Genomic DNA, 18,754 nt, shown 5'->3' on the forward strand with positions numbered 1-18,754 from the left:
AGTCACTTAACTCATGACATTATTTAAAAAGTAATCGCATTACTCATTACCCAGCAACAAAAGTCATGAATAACCTGTTGTTACTCGACACTGATCTGAAAGTTTACAAGAAAAACTTTTTTTTGCATCTTAAGGAATTTTGTCTTCAAGGTCACATTAGCCTTATTTCTCAGCAGGTACACTATAACTGTTAAAAATAAAAACTAGGTGACTCCCAGTCGATAGCATGAAACTGTTTGAATTTACTAGAATTGGCATTTGTCTTTTGGTAGAGGTGAACCACCATCCTGGAACAGCTAATAAAAGAGCTAATAGGCCAACCACAAATGTCAAAGTAACTATGGAGGCACTGAGATTAGCAAATGTAATATAACAACTGAATTTCAAATTGTAACCATGTATAGTTCCTGTTAAAGGAAAGAAAAAAATGCATCCACATTAGTGTAGCATTTTTCTAAGTAACAAACTGCTGCACTCCACAGTGCATAGCAGCACATGAAGTTCGTCCAGCACACACACATCCAAAGCCAAGACACGCCACAGCACATTGCACATGGCTGGGAACAGACCAAACCATAAAGCATAAAAGACCACCGACATACATGCATGGATAAGCCAAGCAATGTCAGCCATTAGAATGGAAATAGATATGCTATTATTGCAAATTTAGCCAATATGTGGATGCTCAGCGGATGTAATTGGAGCAGCTTGAAAATGGCATGGATGCACACTGTCTGCGTTGGGCCTGAGTTGGCTGAAGCAAAGGTCTGTGTCTGGTTAAACGCACCACTGGACAAGACAGGCCACCCATTCATATTTGCATGGAGGGACACACATACGTGCATGCGTATACACACACACGCACAGTGACAAAATGACTGTTATGCTACAGTAGCTTCTACCCACCCTCCTCACATGGCTGTGCCGGTAAAGCAAAGATCACCGTCTGCATTTATTTCAACTTGAAGAATGATAGATTATAAGCAATAATACACTCCATCTAAAAGTAGCACAGGCTAAATTGGACTTCTAGAAAAGATAAACAAGCAAAAATGACTGTATTTACAGTCAGAATAAACCAAACGACTTTAAAAGAGATTATACAATGAGATAGCATCTCTGACTGCCTGAGATAATCCAGAAAATAAGATATGCATAATTCACCATTACTAATCTCCTTTGCAGAAAGCCTACTCTCAACCTACAGTAAACAACTCAGATAGCAGCCCATCTTTTTTTCTGCCACACCATGTCTGACTCACCCTGGGCCTTAGGGAGATCACTTTTTCCAGGTTTGTTCTGGAGAATATTGAAGTTTACTTGAAACTTTAACAAAAGATAAATAAGCCTGTGCCACATTTAAATGTTTCAATGTTTACAGATGACTCACAGTCACACGTTTCTGCAAGTAAAGGTGATTAAAGTTGATCGGAATCTTCATCAGTGTTGAAATAATGAATCCACCGGGGAAAGGCGAACACGTAAACCAGTATCCACGAGCATTAAGACTCTTAAGACCAGGATCTGAACTGCTCTTGATAAGTCATGAGCTCACCTGATTATGATTTATGAAATGTTGCTGGTTTCTAAAATATTGATGATATGCTACTTTTTCCACACTCTTTTTTTCTGTATTTGAATTTCCATTGATCATGGGTTTTACTATAGTATTTCTCATGCATGATTCATTACTGCTTCACTTTTTTATAAAGAAACAGAATACACGCTCTCCTGCCAAGGAGCATAGTTTTCACTCTTACCTCCCATAAAACAGAAAATAAATTAGTTACCATTAGTTAAATGTATGAACCTTATCATACTTAAGAATACTGACAAGCAGGGTGAAATAGTAAAGTAGGCACTCGTTCTCTCTGTCAGGAATAAACTGTATTACTGTTATTACTGGAATAAGAAACCTCTCTCTCATAAAGACGCACAGCAGGCAGCAGCTAGTTTTCAACTGTTTTCTTATTATCCTTATTTCCACTAACAGAACTGATGATAAATGAAACTATAATCAAGTGTCAAACGTTTAGTAATTATTTTGTTTTGTCAACATTTGAACTCACACACACACACACACACACACACACACACACACACACACACACACACACACACGAATGCATTGGGGGCGACGCTACAACCCCAACCTCCAAGAAAGGTTTGTGTGTCATATTGGCTTCTGTCTTTATTGGCTCCTTATTAAATCCAAAATCAAATTTAAAATCTTTCTCCTCACATGCAAGTTCTTGAATTATCATTCCCCATCTTGTTTTAAAGATCTCATAGTAGAGTACCGTACTAACAGAGCACTTGGCTCTCAGACTACGGGCTTCCTTAAAGTATTTAAAAGCTGAATGGGAGGCAGAGTCGTCAGCTTTCAGGACCCTCCTCTGTGGAATCAGCTCAACAGCTCCCAACCAGTCACTACAGATGGCTGCTCCTCCATTAGCCTGGTTCTGCTGGAAGCTTCTTCCTGTTAAAATTGAGTTTTTCCTTTCCACTGTCGCCAAGTGCTCAAAGGAGGTCGTTTGATTTTTGGGGTTTTCTCTGTATTAATGTAGGGTCTCGACCTTACAATGTTGCTATATAACTTCAATTGAACTGAAATGAACTGATTGGGGTTCAGTATCTTGCCCAAAGATACTTTGTCATGCAGACTGTAGTATCTGGGGAACAAACCACTGACCTTCCGATTGGTAGATGGGTCTTGCTAGACTTTTCCAGCCAGCCCCTACGGTCAGGACCATAACTTTATAACATTAAGTGTATCAAGTTCAAACTAATTGTGTCACCAATACTTTCCAACTTACTCATTTGGCATTTGTCGCATGGACTCCTCATGCTGGCCCTTTTGTGGTGGGAAAACACATTTCCGTCGAGGACGCATTTCAAAATGTCATGTTGAGTTCTTAAAATTTTAGGAGACCAGGCTTCGTATTAAGATGCTGCAGACAGATGCCAAAGTTGAGTATTGCCTTTGATATCCAGAATTTGACTTTGGAGTAGCTTCCACCTAATAAAGCCTCGAAGGCTGGAGGTGATAAGTATCCAAGCCAATAACCAAAATGAGAGCTGGGAATAAGTGGTAAGACTTCACACACATTCTCACTCAGACACACTATAGCTGCATGTGCACACACACGCACGAGCACACACACACACACACACACACACACACACACACACACACACACACCCTAAGTTGTCTCTTTAAGCTTATGAGGGGGGAAAAAAATCTCCAAATGTGGTGAAAAAAAAATCCAAATGTCTATCTCTCCTCTGGATGTCACGTGGGGCTGTTAAGACGCGACACCTGTCACAATCACCAGGACTTCTTCATCCCCTAAGGGCCACAGGAAGCGGCCAAGGTCAAACTCTTTAAAGGGGGAGTGAAGGGAGGAGAAGTAAGTAACGGCAGACAGTCGCAAAAAATCTGATCTGTCAAATTCAAGCCACAAAACCTCTGTGGAGCTAGAAGCTGTATACCTAAGCATGCATGTATGTTGAGTATGCATTACATACAACATTGCCCCAGTGTGTATGCAAAGTATATCTGCCTGCAGGGTACTTGCCCTGTAACATTTCCTCAGCTGATATAATCAAATCTTTTCCTCCAATAATGGCATCTCACTGTGTCATTATTCACTTAAAATGTTTGGTGAAACCACATTCTGCACCAGCTTCACAGATCCGAGCCAGGTGCTCTGGGTGGAAAACCTCTTTAACCGATGTAAAACGAGTCTTCCTAAATTTGTTCTATGGTTGAAAAGCTCTCGCTACAGTCTTTTTCTCACTTTCAAGAGTCCAATTTGTTGTCTTCTGTTTCACATTAGGGGATGGCAGTGCAGCAGAAAAAAAGGACTCTTTAGGACGTGGCCCGCTGGAGGAGGAAGAAGTCGAGGCTTGAAAGTGGCGAAAACCTGTTGTCAGTTTAACCTCTTCCAGCTGCCCATGTTTTGACAGCTGACATGCAAAGCTTCATATTATGAAGAAATTATAGGGAAAAGCTTTTCCTCACTAATGGTTTCATGAGAGTCAAGTGTCCAAAATATTCAAACTCAATGTTTCGAAACAACACCCGAGCATATTACCTAAATCCTTTTGGTTGACACAGAGGTTGAACATAATATAGGCTGCTAACCAAAGGCGCTTCCTTGTTTAGACTCCTCTTTTTCCCCTCTCACATTCCATCTCTTTGAAAGAAAAGCCTGCCCAGGCCCAGGCATTGGTAGATAATGACATCCTCTCCCTGGATTAATTGTAAGGGACACATTAAGCAATGGAGCTGACACTCCCTGTAATTAAACTGTTCACACCGACGAGTTCATACTGGAACACTTTCTCCTTTCTCTTGCTATCTAATGTTGGAACTGTGCGCCTGTTTAGGAATGCAGGTTGACTATAAGAAAAGGAAGTGTGTGGTGAAATTTAAACCCAAATAAGATAAGGTTTGTGCTTTTTAACCCTCTTTATGAGCCTGCAATGATCTCACTTCATTTAAAAGTAGTCAGCTCATTTTACTGAAGATATTCTGTATTTGTGTCCATAAAATCTTGCGTGCGAATTGGAAAAGAGGTGAATGTGTTTGATCTTTATCTGTTTTTTCCCCCCTCTCTCTTCTTTTTTAACCACTGTGCACCACTTTCACACATTACTGCTCAGCAAAGTCCATGACCTTTTCAGGAACACAGGCATGTAGCCTTTGCAGTCATATCTCATATTGCGCTCCCTAATGCTCCGACTGTGGATGCTGTGCTTGCTGCTGTGTCGCTCCTGTCCTTGCCTGTCTGCTCGCTATCGCCTCGGGCCACTGGGGCCCTCAGCACTGTCCACTAAAAAAAGAAGAAACAAAAATCCACTGTAATTGAAGAAGTCTCTCTAATGTGACATGCACACGCAGGCAAGCAGAAAGGTTTGCATGAACACAGTCACACTTATAAATGTGCATGACAGTTTACACACATGCAGGCATACTGGGCCTACATGAACAGGTTTGCCTTCATACACACGCAACCAAGCAAATAAATGCACGCGTGCACACACACGTACACTTGCCCGCACACTGACCACATTGCTCTTTTGTAGAGCTTATTGGGGGTTGGGAGGACTATTTTGATCCCACGCACAAAGGCGCACACACACAGACACACACACACTACAGACCAGTAGTTGCCCTCTGACTCTAAAAACCCTTCCTGTGCCAGTGAACCACTCAGCTCTTCCTCTCCTCTCCCGGGGTTCCTGTGTTGCTGTTATGGGTTCCTTTTGAGGAGCTGAAGGTTCTATTGTTCTGTGACAGCGGTTCCTGTGTATCCTGTCACGGCCTACTGCTCCCTCTGTCTACCTTCCTCTCCAAAGCTTCTTTCTTTACATGAGTCTAGATTTGCATCTCAAGTGGCTCACACTCATTTAACTGTACTATTTGAACAAGCCCAAGATTGATGAGTACAAGTGCGCAGGCATGCACACTTGTAGTGTTTTGAGGACTGAATTTTATTTATTTAACTATGGGATTAAGATTTTTTTTGATGCCTCTGAAAATAGAGAACGTGCATGTCCTCATAGCTATTGTATAGATTAGGCAGGTATGATATTTGTAGCCTATATTATTTTGTCTGACTCCAGATGAACTTTTGCAAAGAGATTAAAGCTCAAAATCTATTTTTATCACTTGGTAATTGGTGCCAAAAGTGTGACCCTGACAGTCCTCCATGGTCAGGGGCTCACAACACACACAGGCTCTGGATTAAAATGGAGAACACACCTCATATGATTAACAGCCAGCCTCCCAGACACAAGTTATCATTACCACTCCAGTCTGTGCCATTTGACTCTCAACAGGTTTACTCTCCACCAAGCGCACTGCTGTTGCAAAACACCTTGGGTGTTCCCAAACTCGCCTGCTGGTAACCCATTACCTAGACATACAGAGACAAACGGCACAAAGGTACGCAAATGTTGATGCAATCAGGTTGAGAAAACATCTCCAGGGCCATCATACAACCCCCTCTCTCCACTCTCTCCCTCCTTCCTCACTTCTTTTAATCTCTCCCTCTCTCCTTCAATTAATACAATGTCACCACCACCACTGGGAAACTTTCCTTTCGGTGAATTAACAGCAACGGGAAAGCTGGTGCTCTACTCTGTCACTGTCATAGCGGTAGCTCCGACAAAACAGTTTGCGTACCTGCTTAAGTATTACAGAAATTAACACCTCCCTTCCAGGTACAGTAATCAAGGGGGTGACGGGAGACAATTAATTAGGTCCATCTGCATCACTGCCTTTACATAATTAATGGGGCTCATTACTGCACCACTAGTAAGATGTGGAGCATGCAAGCCCTCTCACTAGCTGGGAGCATTACTGACGGCACAGAAAAAGTGAAGATTTTTGTTTATTTGAAATCACTGAAATGCGCCTCTAGTTGGCTAACCTGTGGTACTGATTGCCGTCTACCAGCAAAATATGTGAAGTTTTTATTCATTTATTCCACAGGTTTTAAAAACATCATCCTGAATCAGTCGTATATCAGGGCAAATCTGATAAACAAATGAAGAACATATGATGTTTTCTTTATGATTGTTGTTATCACAGGAAAAGGAAGATTGTATTTATCACACGATTAAATTAAAAAGCTACATACTAGTATTTTACTCGCCCTCTTTGCTTAGTCAGTGGACCCTGCTGTTGACATCTTCACCTGAGGAATTTTTAAACCTTCAAGCAACTCAATGGAACAACTCGATGGATGAATCTTATAATATAAAGTTAATTGGTGAGAAAGTAAAAATGAGATTATGTTTTATGACCACCTTGTGAAAATTACAAGTTTGATAATAATAGGCCATTTGCAGGTTGGTTATTGAATGTGGATTCTTTTTTTATTGTTTCATTGCTTGGGGGACATAGAGCATTACAGAGATTTTGCTGAGCATGCTAACACCATCAAGAATCTACTTTTAGCCTAACTGATTACCTGCCTCTCATATTCTACTTGGTTTAATTTTAGCCTTTAAAAAAAATTCTTTAAAAAGAAACAGTGGGGGGAAAAAAATGGTATGACTTCATGTTGCACTTGGCAGGTCTGTTGTTTGGAGATTTTTGGAGAAATTGCCACCTGTTACAGGGCTAATTTTTATGCCCCTGAAGTTTATCTGGACTGTTTTTTTACTTTGGGGTTTGGAGCACTGATCGGTGGCTCCATTATTAGCATTGCACAATCTGTAAAGTCCTTGCTTCAAGGTGTTACATGGTAAGTCAGTTCATGATTTGTATGTGTTTAAAAATAATGGAGAAGTCTCAGCAATATAGCTTCTAGAACAGGTGCCGACATATAATAGAATCATACGTTTCAGAAATTTTTAAATGATTGTCTGTAGAAATCTCCAAAATAGAAAAATAGGTGGTTCTACAACTTTTAAGGAGTGGAGATGTAAGTATAAGCCTAACCTTTATTGCTTGAAAGGAAAAGAAAGTGGGGGTAAAGTGGAACCCATGCCTAGGCCAGAAACAGCTATTCACTGCTAATGTCGTAACGTGCTACAAACGAATGTGTTACTTTCATCCAATTACAGTTACAAGGTTCTCAGTGATTTCAACAATAGTTAGAGAGAAAAAAGAAAACTTGCAGCTTGAAGGCTGAAGAAAACGGTGGCGCGGTCTAGATGCGGACATTACTTTTACTTGCACAAAAGGACGAGAGGTCAATGGTGAAGTGAAAAGAGCATCCAGGACAGAAACAGCTACATTACAGGTAGCAAAGAACAGGGACGCCACTTAATCTTGCCATATGAGGGCCAATAAAAGTATTGCGTTGGCACAGCAAAAACAGAATTTCGAATTTTATTTTGCTGTTGTCATATACCTGAAAAATATGGCAAAAAAGAGAGAACTCAAAACTCTGCTAATGCCCACAATGAAGGCTCACCAATGTTCACCCATGCTAACCAACTCTGTGATGATACACTATGTGTAACATGCACATTTAAAGTGCACACATCATGCTTGATGACATGGCTAAAGACTAGATATAGCACCCTGTTTTTTTCCCATTATTATGAAGCCTCTTGTATTTCAGTGAGGGTTAAAGAGGCTTTCTTTTAGCAGGTGAGCTTCTGTGCTACATGACAGTTAGGCAGCCAGAATGTGTGCAGTTACAAAACTTTCATATTTACACACTGTTTAACATGATTTTAGCCTAGATGGATACCAGCTAGCTGTTTAGGAGGAATCATAATCAGCAGAGTTGTTTCATGTATTTACTTAAGTATGGATGGGATGAGAAGTTTTCCCCAGGCTGAGAAGAATCTGGAGGTATATCCATGATGACGCTGACACTGTGTGAGCACTGAGCAACACCCGCCCTTTTGCACATGGACCACACAAAGGTCAAGTGTGTGGTGGTGACTGTCTGATGAATGCATTGCCTGCTTTCCAGGGGGGGAGAGGGAAAAAGGGGAAGTGGCTTTTCAAAGGTGACCACATTTCAGTAGAGGTGCGATGTTAAAAATAAAAAGCAATAATCGTTCTTTTCCCTTTTAAGGCTAAGCTTCTTTCAGCTTTGGTCCAGCCTCAACACCTCTACAGGGTTAGAAGAGGATCTAAGACTATAAAAATATTCAAAAGTGCCAGAGTTAGTTAAAAGAAACATGGGCTATTTGCAGATCCCGATAGCCCGAGATCAGATTTGTTCAAAATATCTCACTCTATCTTTTTCAATAACGTTTTAAATTTGGTTACAAACTCTTGATGCTCCTATGGGTACCTTGTTTTTCCTTCCCCTCATCCCTCCTTTTTCTCGCTCAGCTAATGAAGGTCTCGTAGCCCACTGTTATTAAAATTACGCCCTTGCCTCTGATATTAATTGGGTCCATAATAAGGAATGCGTCAGATTCATTATTTAATTGCAAGGGCACATTTGGAATACAGTTTCTGAAATGTATTTTTAATGAAAAACACTACATCCTGACCTAATCATATCAACCTTATTCTATCTAATTAAGGATGCAAAAAATCATTAGAGTTGCAAAATATTAGTTTCAGCTCTTTTGGGCTGCTCCTTTGCTCGCTTTCATGAATATATTTTTTCCCTGTCTATGATAAATAGTTAATGAGGGAAAAATGACAAAAATTTGCATGTAGTCAAATTAGTCTAATAGGGATATGTCTTTGCTGAGTTAGGAAAGTGACCCTTTTCATAGGAGAAACTGTTACAATAATTATGAAATAATGGTAAGGCCCATCTTATTTTGATGAAAAATGGTCTGCTTGAATAATGTAAAAATGTTAAAATGCAATAACCCTAAATTTTCATCAGACCAGAGAACGTGTTAACGTGTTAGCATTTTATCAGTTTAATAACATCAAATTAGGTATAATATGAAGTATGCTGTAATTGTTACCATGGAGGGGGATATGCAGTAATGCAAAGATGATTTAGCAGTGCACCACAGCAAGAGGCCATCAGCTGCTAAATGAGGCATTTTCTTAATCACAAACTTTGGGGATGTAATTTCTTTTAAAGTCTCCAAACAACGGAAGGCTCAATTTTCTTCCAATAAACAGGTCCATCACCATCCCATTAATGGTGGTGTAGTCACCTCTCAGAACAGGGGTTGCATTTCATTAAGGCATGAAGACCAATAAACAACAACAACAAAAAAGACTTTAGAAAAAGAATAGCATTTACACGATTACAATTATACTATCTGGTTTAGCAATGTAGTGTAAAACCATTTAAAAAGTGTATTTTTTAGGTCCTGCTGATGCAAAATGTATTCCTCTGTTTCTCTCACTTTTGTAGCTGAGTTTTTGTACAATTTTCTATCAAGAAGAATCCAGCTTTTCAAAGGTATCCATTCCCCTGTGTCTGGCACGTCACAATCGACATAGTTAAATACTTTGTTTAGGAAAACAAGATTTTGCATACTGTTTTGTCTTCATGTCTCCTGCTTCCTGTTGCACGTCCTGTCTTTTGTTTCAAAATAAAGTGTAACTACAGATTAAAAAAACCCCAACAAAGCATTGCATCATTGAGAGGAAGACACAAGTTCTAATGCCATGTTGACACAATCGGCAACAAGCTCACTTTGTTGCATCGTTCACCGCTGAAGTTTTGTTCCGTCTCTGCCTGTGGGGCTCTGTTGGTTGCTGCTTCACCCTGTTATTACTGAATGTTTAACTTTGCTTTATCACATGTCACACCTGTCACACGGTGACAAGTGTCAGGTATGAGATAGCAGCTTCATGTTGCCTTTTTCATTGAAACGAAATTCGCTTTTCCCCAGCGCTGTGAACGCAACATAATGAATGCAGTCCTGCTTGTAGTGTAAACTTTGTTACGACACGGTTTGACGCGACTTTGATGTGTAGTCGTTCAGATATTAACTGCTACGACCCTCAAAAACTACATTTTGGTTTGGCCCACTCTGTTTTAGTTCTACAATTAGACAAAATAATGCATCACTTCCTAATGCGCAGACCATCTTTCACCACAGTCCACTGCAGCCTCTCATCCCGTTGCCTCACATACTTATTTGAGAAAAGAGCAAGGGAGTTAATGAACATGGAGAACATGTAGCGAGCAGTGTGCTACTAAAATACCCTACAGAATAAATTAAAGGGGACTGCAGTTTGATCGCTGCATTCTATTTCCCTTATCTCAACAAGTCACATTTTCAATCACTATGCAAAGATTTTACATCAGGGGTAGGCTTTGTGCTAATACACTGCCCTCTCCTGTGCCACCATCATCGACCTACACGGGGCTGGGCCACATGCGTCATCCTCTCCCCCGTGATAGTAATTTCATGGGGACAAGCATTTATTTCAGCTGCCTTAGATGATTTCGAAATGTCCGCAATAAGGGAATGCCCACTATATCTCACACACGCATTCCACTGTGTGTGTTGATTGAGCAGTCTCTCTTTAATGAAATATCTTCGAAAATTGGTTTCCACAGACTAATCAGGCTGCCTGTTAGCTGAGTTTCTGTTTTGGTAATTATCTTGTACTAATTAGAACGGAGCTAAAGACCTCTGAGATGAATTCTCAGCTTTCTCAAATGTAACTAAAGAAAATTTAATGATATAAAATGAACCTATTCTATACATCCTCTCGGATGTAATATCTCCTTTAAAGTGACCAGTGAATGCTAACCCTGTGTTATCTTGGCTGCCTTTAAATGCTTCTGTTAGTGCCTCACTGATCTCACCCAGCTCAGCACTTTCATTGAGCACCTGCACCACGGCAGAAGACCTTATTGGTTACAAACACCACAGTTAATTCCTCCCCTTTGACCAGGTTAATTGAAAAGACTAGTATCATTAGCCCAACAGGTCACTATTGGTTTAATTACAATGCAATTTATTTAGAGACAGCAAAGGAGACCAATAATGTATCTACCTTGCGCCTCTCTCCATTGAACCCTCTCCACTGCTCTGCTTTCTTGACAATGTAGCTCAGTTCCTGATTGGACAGCTCAAGGTCTTGAGGCAGGAAGAATACCCCCTCCTTGGCGGTGAGTCGCTGAAAGACATCCAGCATGCGACCATCATTGTGGAGTCTGGAAGGTGTGTGGTGAGAAAAAAGAAAAGATTCAGAAATGTAAGACGGCGCAACAAAAGCAGACTGACTGGAGATCTTAGAGAACGTTTTTGACTAAACACAGCCTTTTGTAATAAAATACTGCACTGCATTCCTGATACAAAAAATATGGCTTCATATCTACATTTTAGCGTTATAATTTTTTAATTGCTGGTGGCAACTCAAGACTGATAAGAAGCTCTTTGAGCACATGAGAATATGCCCGACAGTGGCACGAGATTTAAAAAATGGCGACTTGCTATATGAGGGTACTTAGCCTGCAAATACAGCAGATATTAAAGAAACACAGAAGGGAATGGGAACTTCCCAATGACAGGGAATGAATGATGGCCAATAAAGTATACAGCGGTAACTGTACTGCCCACCACAGACCTAGCATTGTAAAGCCACACCTGGCCCTTTGGTTGTCCCTGACCAGCCCATGTTTGGTCAATCGGATTCAAATGTAAATACATGCATCATGTTGTTTTTCCTATTTCACCCATTAAACACTCTTTTTTATTGGAAATATTTTGAAGAGGATTTCTCTATGTATGTACATACATGTCTGCAAGGGGATATAGCTTCACTGTAAATGCACTGGAGCAGACAGTGATGAGAAATGTCAGATCACGGCAAAAAAAAAAGAATGACTGATGCAGAATGAATGTGGAGTTTTTGACAGGCCACGGACTTCTAAGTATTTATTTACTGAAGTCAGTAAAGCTATGTCCTTAGTTTTTGTCGAGCACATTGCTGTGTTTAAGAATTACATTTAAAATTGCCATTATGAGACTAAACACACAGAGAAATACAAGAACCTGACTGATGCAGCCTAGAAACCTTTACTGGCAAAGCTGCAAAAGCAACAAAGACTTTTTACTCAGATTTACGCCTTAAATCATCAGACTTTACTGAAGCATTATAACACAAACACAACTAATGAGTGAAATTACTCGTTTATGTTATTTCTACAAACACGTATGTATATCAATTTAGGAGTCACTGGCAATTAACCTGCTTTACCACTGACGTATGAGAACATGTTGCTTGTTTCATTGCCACCAAGAACCAATCTTTTTTTTTTCTCAGTTTGTTATTAAGAATATTAATTGCGTTCATTAAATCATGGTCGCTGGTTGTAAACAAGTGCACCTATGAGAAATGGAGGCTGGAGGATGGTGAACCAAAAAATGTTTCCACTGTTGCAGAAACATGTAAAATGCGGTGCGTAATTAAATATATACGTTTGTTATTTCATAGGTTACTGCAGTATATGCCCTCAAAAGTTCCAAGAGCATTTGAAACATCACCTTTATTCACACATACCTAGAAAAGTTCATATGAAACCTATTTTTGGTTCCAGAACACAGACGTTGTGTGGATCTGCAGCTTGCAGAAATGCACAGGGCCAACTTTTTATTCTGACAGCTGGGTTGGATGCTCTATAAAAGTCTAATACATCAATTGAAACAGCAAAAGGAATCAAACAAATTGGCCTGTGAGTGGGAAGTATTTTGTGGACACAAGCTGAGTGTAGAAATGTCTGAGTTTGGCTGGGTGTCTGCGTGGTTGCACAAATATTAATGTGTGGGAGTCGGATCCTGGGATGTTCTTCAGTGTTAATGCTGTGCTTCAAAGATGGCAGATACAGTGGACGTGCTGGTTGCAGATGCATCTGGAGAGCCCGGCTTGAGTCACAAGAAAATTTTCTGCCCAGCAGAAGGCATATTGATTCATACCTCCACATGAGTACGCATCACCAAAATGCTATTTTTCGTTTGCCACATGCAGCCAACCCCTAAAAAGAAACACCATGTCTGTAAACAAATGTCTTGGCTGACCATCAAAACCAACAGACCTTGTGCCCTTCCACAGAGATTCTAGCCTGTCAGAGGGTAATCAACTCTCAAATAAAACCAACATCAAGGAGGCAAGGATTTATACAAGAAGCTGGTACGGAGCTTTGAACTCAGCATCATTCCCCATTGCTCTTGGGAGTGGGATGTTTGTAGAATCTTGACCTCAGACACAGGAATAGCATGCATTCATTTTAATCCTACACTTGAATTGTGCTTCTCATTCATTTATGCGGTTTCTCTCTTGGAGGAATTCACCATCTTTGCATCTCCGAGCTTCAAAACGGGCTAATTTCTTTGGTGTGGAAAAGGCCTGAATTTAAGTATGTAATTCTTTACCATGTAGGTTGTGATCTGGATGACAAGGCTCATAGCAGGTCTTTGTTTAAGCACAAGGTTCACGAGTTGATGTCAGTGGATGAAAGGGTCAGAGAATAAAACACAAATGATTTGTCTTTCTAACGTATATGTTAGTATTATCTCACCCAAAGGTTTTTCTCACTTTGGTTGCTCTGTAGTGTAGTGGTTTACACATTTGCCTAGCAAGCAAAAGATGGGAGGTGACACAAATCCCTTTGGGGTTGCATCAAGAAAGGCATTCAGTGTGAAAACTGCTCAATCAAACATGCAGAGATACCCACTGTGGAAACCCTTAGTGAACAAAGGAGCAGTCAAAAGTAGCTTAAACTGTATTTCTCAATTTACAGAATGTGTGATTTATTTTAAAGGATCCTATCAAACTAAATTTAATGGAACAGAAGGATTCAGTGCAAACAAAGATACCTTCTTATCTTGTTCCATCAAAAACAAACTTGCAAACCTCTTCTAATGAAGAAGGAAAACTGATAAAGAAACTGATGAAGTAGACACTTGCAGTAACTGAAACAAACAAAGTTTTTTTTCTTTTACAGTCTTGCAAAAATGTTGATGGAACTACCACTACACTACTACTTTTATAGCTGCTCATTTTGGTTTCCATAAAGGGTCAAAGAATACATACGTGTATTTTTGCAGGCAGTGAATAAAAGCTTCCTAAATGTAATGTAACGTTCACAAGAACCAGACGGTTGGGGTCTCAGTTTGTCCGTTTATTCGCCACATAAGCCAGCGGGTTGTTAACTCAGGGGGAAGCGCTCTCGAACTACACCTCTCTTCAGCCTGGCACACACACAGAACTACCAGGTCCCCCCACCCCTTCCTGTACACCACCCTCACTACTTCCTGCAGCCCAACCAAACATGAATCTTAAAGGAACAACAACAGTGTGCAGAGAAAACCAACATGTCACTGTCCAGTAACACTTAACCATCGTTACACTGCCCCCCCAGCAATAAGTTCCTCGTCCCCGAGGGAACGACACAGTCTCTGAGGCGGGGCGGTAGCCTACGTTCCCTCCTTGACCTCCTGAGCCCCTGAGGAGGACGCGGAGCTTCGGGGCTTTGGGGTGAAGAGTCCGAGGGGGGGGAACGCAGCCCCGGTCGGGGGCCCCTCTGAGCAGGGTCATGGATGCTCTGTACACGTCCCTCTGGAAAGGAGGGGAGGGACTGTCCTCTGTAGGGGGCCATCCGGTCTCTGTGCAGCGCTACTATCCTCCCCCTAGGAGGCAACTGCACCCTGTAAACAACCTCCCCCACTCGCTCTAGGACGCTGCAAGGCCCCACCCAGCTGCTATCCAGTTTAGGACACCGTCCCTTCTTCCTCTTTGGGCTGTAGACCCACACCAGCTCCCCAGCACGGAAGTGCCTCCCTTTAGTGGTGATGTCGTAATTCCTCTTTTGGCGCAGGCCTGCCTTCGCCAGCTGCTCTCGGGCGTAGGAATGTGCAGAATCCAGCCGGTCCTGCAGCTTCCTTGCGTAGTCCCGGCCCGGTGGTGCCTCTGGCGCGTCCGGGGGTTTCCCAAAAGCCAACTCTGCAGGAGTTCTCAGCTCTCTCCCTAACATGAGCAGGGCAGGCGTACATTGGGTGGAGTCCTGCACTGCCGACCTGTAGGCCATGAGGGTAAGGGGAAGATGGTAATCCCAGTCCCGTTGGTGTTCTGAGGTAAGGATGGCTAGCTGCTGGGCCAGCGTCCTGTTAAACCTTTCCACCAGCCCATCGCTTTGGGGGTGAAGTGGGGTGGTGCGGGTCTTCTTAATCCCAAGGCGTTCACACATGGCAGCAAATACCTTGGACTCAAAGTTACGCCCCTGGTCACTGTGGAGGGTCTCTGCTGTCCCAAAGCGGCTGAACATCCCCTCCACTAATACATCAGCGACAGTCTCAGCCTCCTGATCTGGGATGGCGTATGCTTCCGGCCACTTGGTAAAATAGTCCATGGCCACAAGAACATAGCGGTTTCCTCTGTCTGTGCGAGGAAATGGGCCCATGACGTCCACAGCTACTCGCTCCATTGGAGCTCCTGCTGGTTGCTGCTGAAGCTGAGCCCGGGACTGGTCTTGTGGCCCTTTGTGTGAGGAACATGCATCACAGCTGCGGCAAAAGTCCTCCACATCCCTCGGCTGTTGACCCCAGTAATAGCCCTGGCGGAGGCGGCGAAGAGTCTTGGAGACCCCAAAGTGGCCAGAGCCAGTGCTCCCATGGCAGGCTCCCAGCACAGCTGACCTCAGCGACCTTGGCACCACAACCTGCCACCTCTCCTCCCCCGTGGCAGGATCCTTCCAGGCACGCTCCAACACCCCCTCCTTCAGCCTGAGAGCTGCAAACTTGGCCCACAGCCCCCTGGTACAGATGGAAAACCCAGTGACCTCATCCCAAAGGGGTAGCTCCCCCTTCTCCAGCCACTGCAGGACCGGCAGCAGGTCTGTGTCTTGTTCCTGCCGTGCCCTCCACTCCGCTGCATCCACCACCAGAAGAACCCTGCAGGCGAGCTGTGCTGCTCCGTCTATTGTCGTGAGTTCCCGCTCTATTTCCTCTCGCTTCTCACAGTAACGGCAGCCAGCTGCAGCACATGGGCGGCGAGAGAGGGCGTCTGCGTTAGAATGGTGCGTCCCTGCTCTGTGCTCCACGGTGAAATTGAAGGCTTGGAGCTCCTCCAGCCAGCGAGCCACCTGTCCCTCTGGCTCCCTGAAAGACATCAGCCACTGAAGGGCAGCATGATCAGTTCTGACAACAAATGCTGTGCCGCACAGGTAGTATTTAAAGTGTCTCACCCCCGCCACCACAGCCAACAGCTCTCGTCGTGTGACACAGTAGCGCCGCTCGCTCCTGTTCAGGACCCGGCTGAAGTACGCCACCACCTTCTCCCCTTCCGGTCCAACCTGCGACAACACCGCTCCCAGCCCCACATTACTTGCGTCAGTGTCCAGGACAAAAGGCAGGGCGGGGTCAGGGGGGGCAAGGACTGGGGACTCTGTCAGCGATCTGCGGAGGGTGTCGAACGCCTGCTGACAGTCCTGGGTCCAGATGAAGTCACGGTCCTTCTGCAGCAGGTGGAAGAGTGGTGCGGCTATGGAGGAAAAGCCCTTCACAAACCTCCTGTAATAAGACGCCAGTCCTAGGAAGCTTTTGAGCTGTTTCTGGTCTGCTGGTGTGGGCCACTCGGTAATGGTGTGAATTTTTTCCTCCAAAGTGCTGATGCCCTCACGACCCAGCTTATGGCCCAGAAACTCCACCTCCCTCCTCATGAAGTGGCACTTGTCGGGATGCAGCTTCAGGCCTGCAGCCGCCACCCTCTCCAACACTTGTCTCAGGGCATCCAGGGCAGCATCAAAGGAGCTCCCGTGCACTAGAAGATCATCCAGGTAAACCAGACACCGTTGCCGTGGGACGCCAGCCAGCACACTGTCCATGAGCCTCTCGAAGGTCGCAGGAGCGTTGCAAAGGCCAAAACTCAGGACTTTGAACTGCCATAGTCCCCTGTTAGTGCAGAAGGCTGTCTTCGGTCTGGATTCCGGGGACAGTGGCACCTGCCAGTAGCCACTCCGCAGGTCCAGGGTGGAAAACCAGGAGGACCCGGCTACTAAGTCGAGGGACTCATCAATCCTGGGAAGGGGGTAAGAGTCTTTCTTCGTCACTTTGTTGAGTGGTCTGTAGTCCACACAGAAACGCATCCTAGGACTTTTTTTCTTAGGCACCATCACCACCGCGGAGGCCCACGGGCTATCAGATGGTTCTATGATGCCCGCCTTCATCATTTCACACAGCTCCCTGTCTGCAGCCTCCTGATGAGCCAGGGGCAGGCGGCGGGGGCGCACTTTAATAGGCTGGGCATCCCCGGTCTCAATGACGTGCTCTACCAAGTGTGTCAAGCCAACATCACTTTCTTTCAGGGCAAAAATGTCACTAAACTCTTTTAGTACCTGCCATAGACTCTCTTGCTGCTGTGGAGTCAGCCCCTCACAGTTCTTTGACCAGATACTCCTCACTGCTGAGAGCCTCTCCTCCTCCTCCTCCTCCGCTCGCTGTTCTGCTGGCGGGTCTGCAGGGGTCTCTGCGGTGGAGGTGGACGCCGCGGCAGATGCTGTGCAGACCGGGGGAGGAATAAGCGGCACCTTCTTCCCATCAGGGAGTACGAGGAGGCCTTTGCCTAAGTCCAGTACACCACCAATGGCTCGTAAAAAATCCAGCCCAAGGATGCAGGCGTCCTGCACGTCAGCCACCCAGGCAGCATAAGACACACTGAGGTCCCCCACCTTGAACTGGAACACTCCCTTCCCTCTCATTGGGGCCAGATCACCGGTCACAGTCTTAAGTTGCACGTTAGTCGGTTGTACAGCAGCTCCGGTTGGGACAATATCGGGTCGGACCAGCGTTGCATTGGATCCCGTGTCCAGCAGGGCCGTACAGGACACCCCCGCAATCGTCACTGGAACATGGCAAAAGCCGCCAACCTGGGTCCAGCCCACAGTGATGGCCGCACCGGGTGGAGGTGGCGGTGGTGTGGGGATGTCGTTCTCCCAGGCCCGTGTACTCCCGCCTACACGGGCCCGTGGGCGTTTCCCTGAACCGCTGCAAGCTTGGGGCACTGCCTGATGAGGTGTCCGACTTGTCCACATCCCCAGCAGCTCTGAGGTCGGCGGTGTGGGCCAGCCCGAGGGGAAGGCGACTGCAGCGAAGCTGTCTGCACCAAACTGCACAGGCCCGCTGGCGTCTCCATCTGTTCCACAGGTGCTGACACAGCCCTCACCACGTGTGCGTCGTCAGTGCCCCCAGAGGATCCTGCAAGCATCTCCCTCTCCAACGCTAGCTCCAGGGCTGCACTGAGTGTGGCCGGCCGAGCAAGCTGAGTTTGCATGCGGAGCTCTTTAGGGCTCAGGGCCTGCAGGAACTGGTCCCGAGCTAACTCCGCCTGCACTGATGGTGGCTG

The 18,754-nt window shown here is 44.4% G+C and overlaps 1 protein-coding gene across 1 annotated transcript in view; it reads right to left on the bottom strand.

Moving 5' to 3' along the window:
- ofcc1 (orofacial cleft 1 candidate 1) overlaps positions 1-18,754 on the bottom strand; it is an 83,788-nt gene that overhangs the window by 12,281 nt on the left and 52,753 nt on the right. The window contains exon 21 of the mRNA XM_076888075.1: positions 11,411-11,570. Within this exon, the coding sequence (XP_076744190.1) occupies positions 11,411-11,570 (160 nt within the window). The remainder of the gene's footprint in view (positions 1-11,410; positions 11,571-18,754) is intronic.

The sequence above is a fragment of the Maylandia zebra genome, linkage group LG9 (assembly GCF_041146795.1).
Source record: "Maylandia zebra isolate NMK-2024a linkage group LG9, Mzebra_GT3a, whole genome shotgun sequence".
NCBI lineage: Eukaryota > Metazoa > Chordata > Actinopteri > Cichliformes > Cichlidae > Maylandia > Maylandia zebra.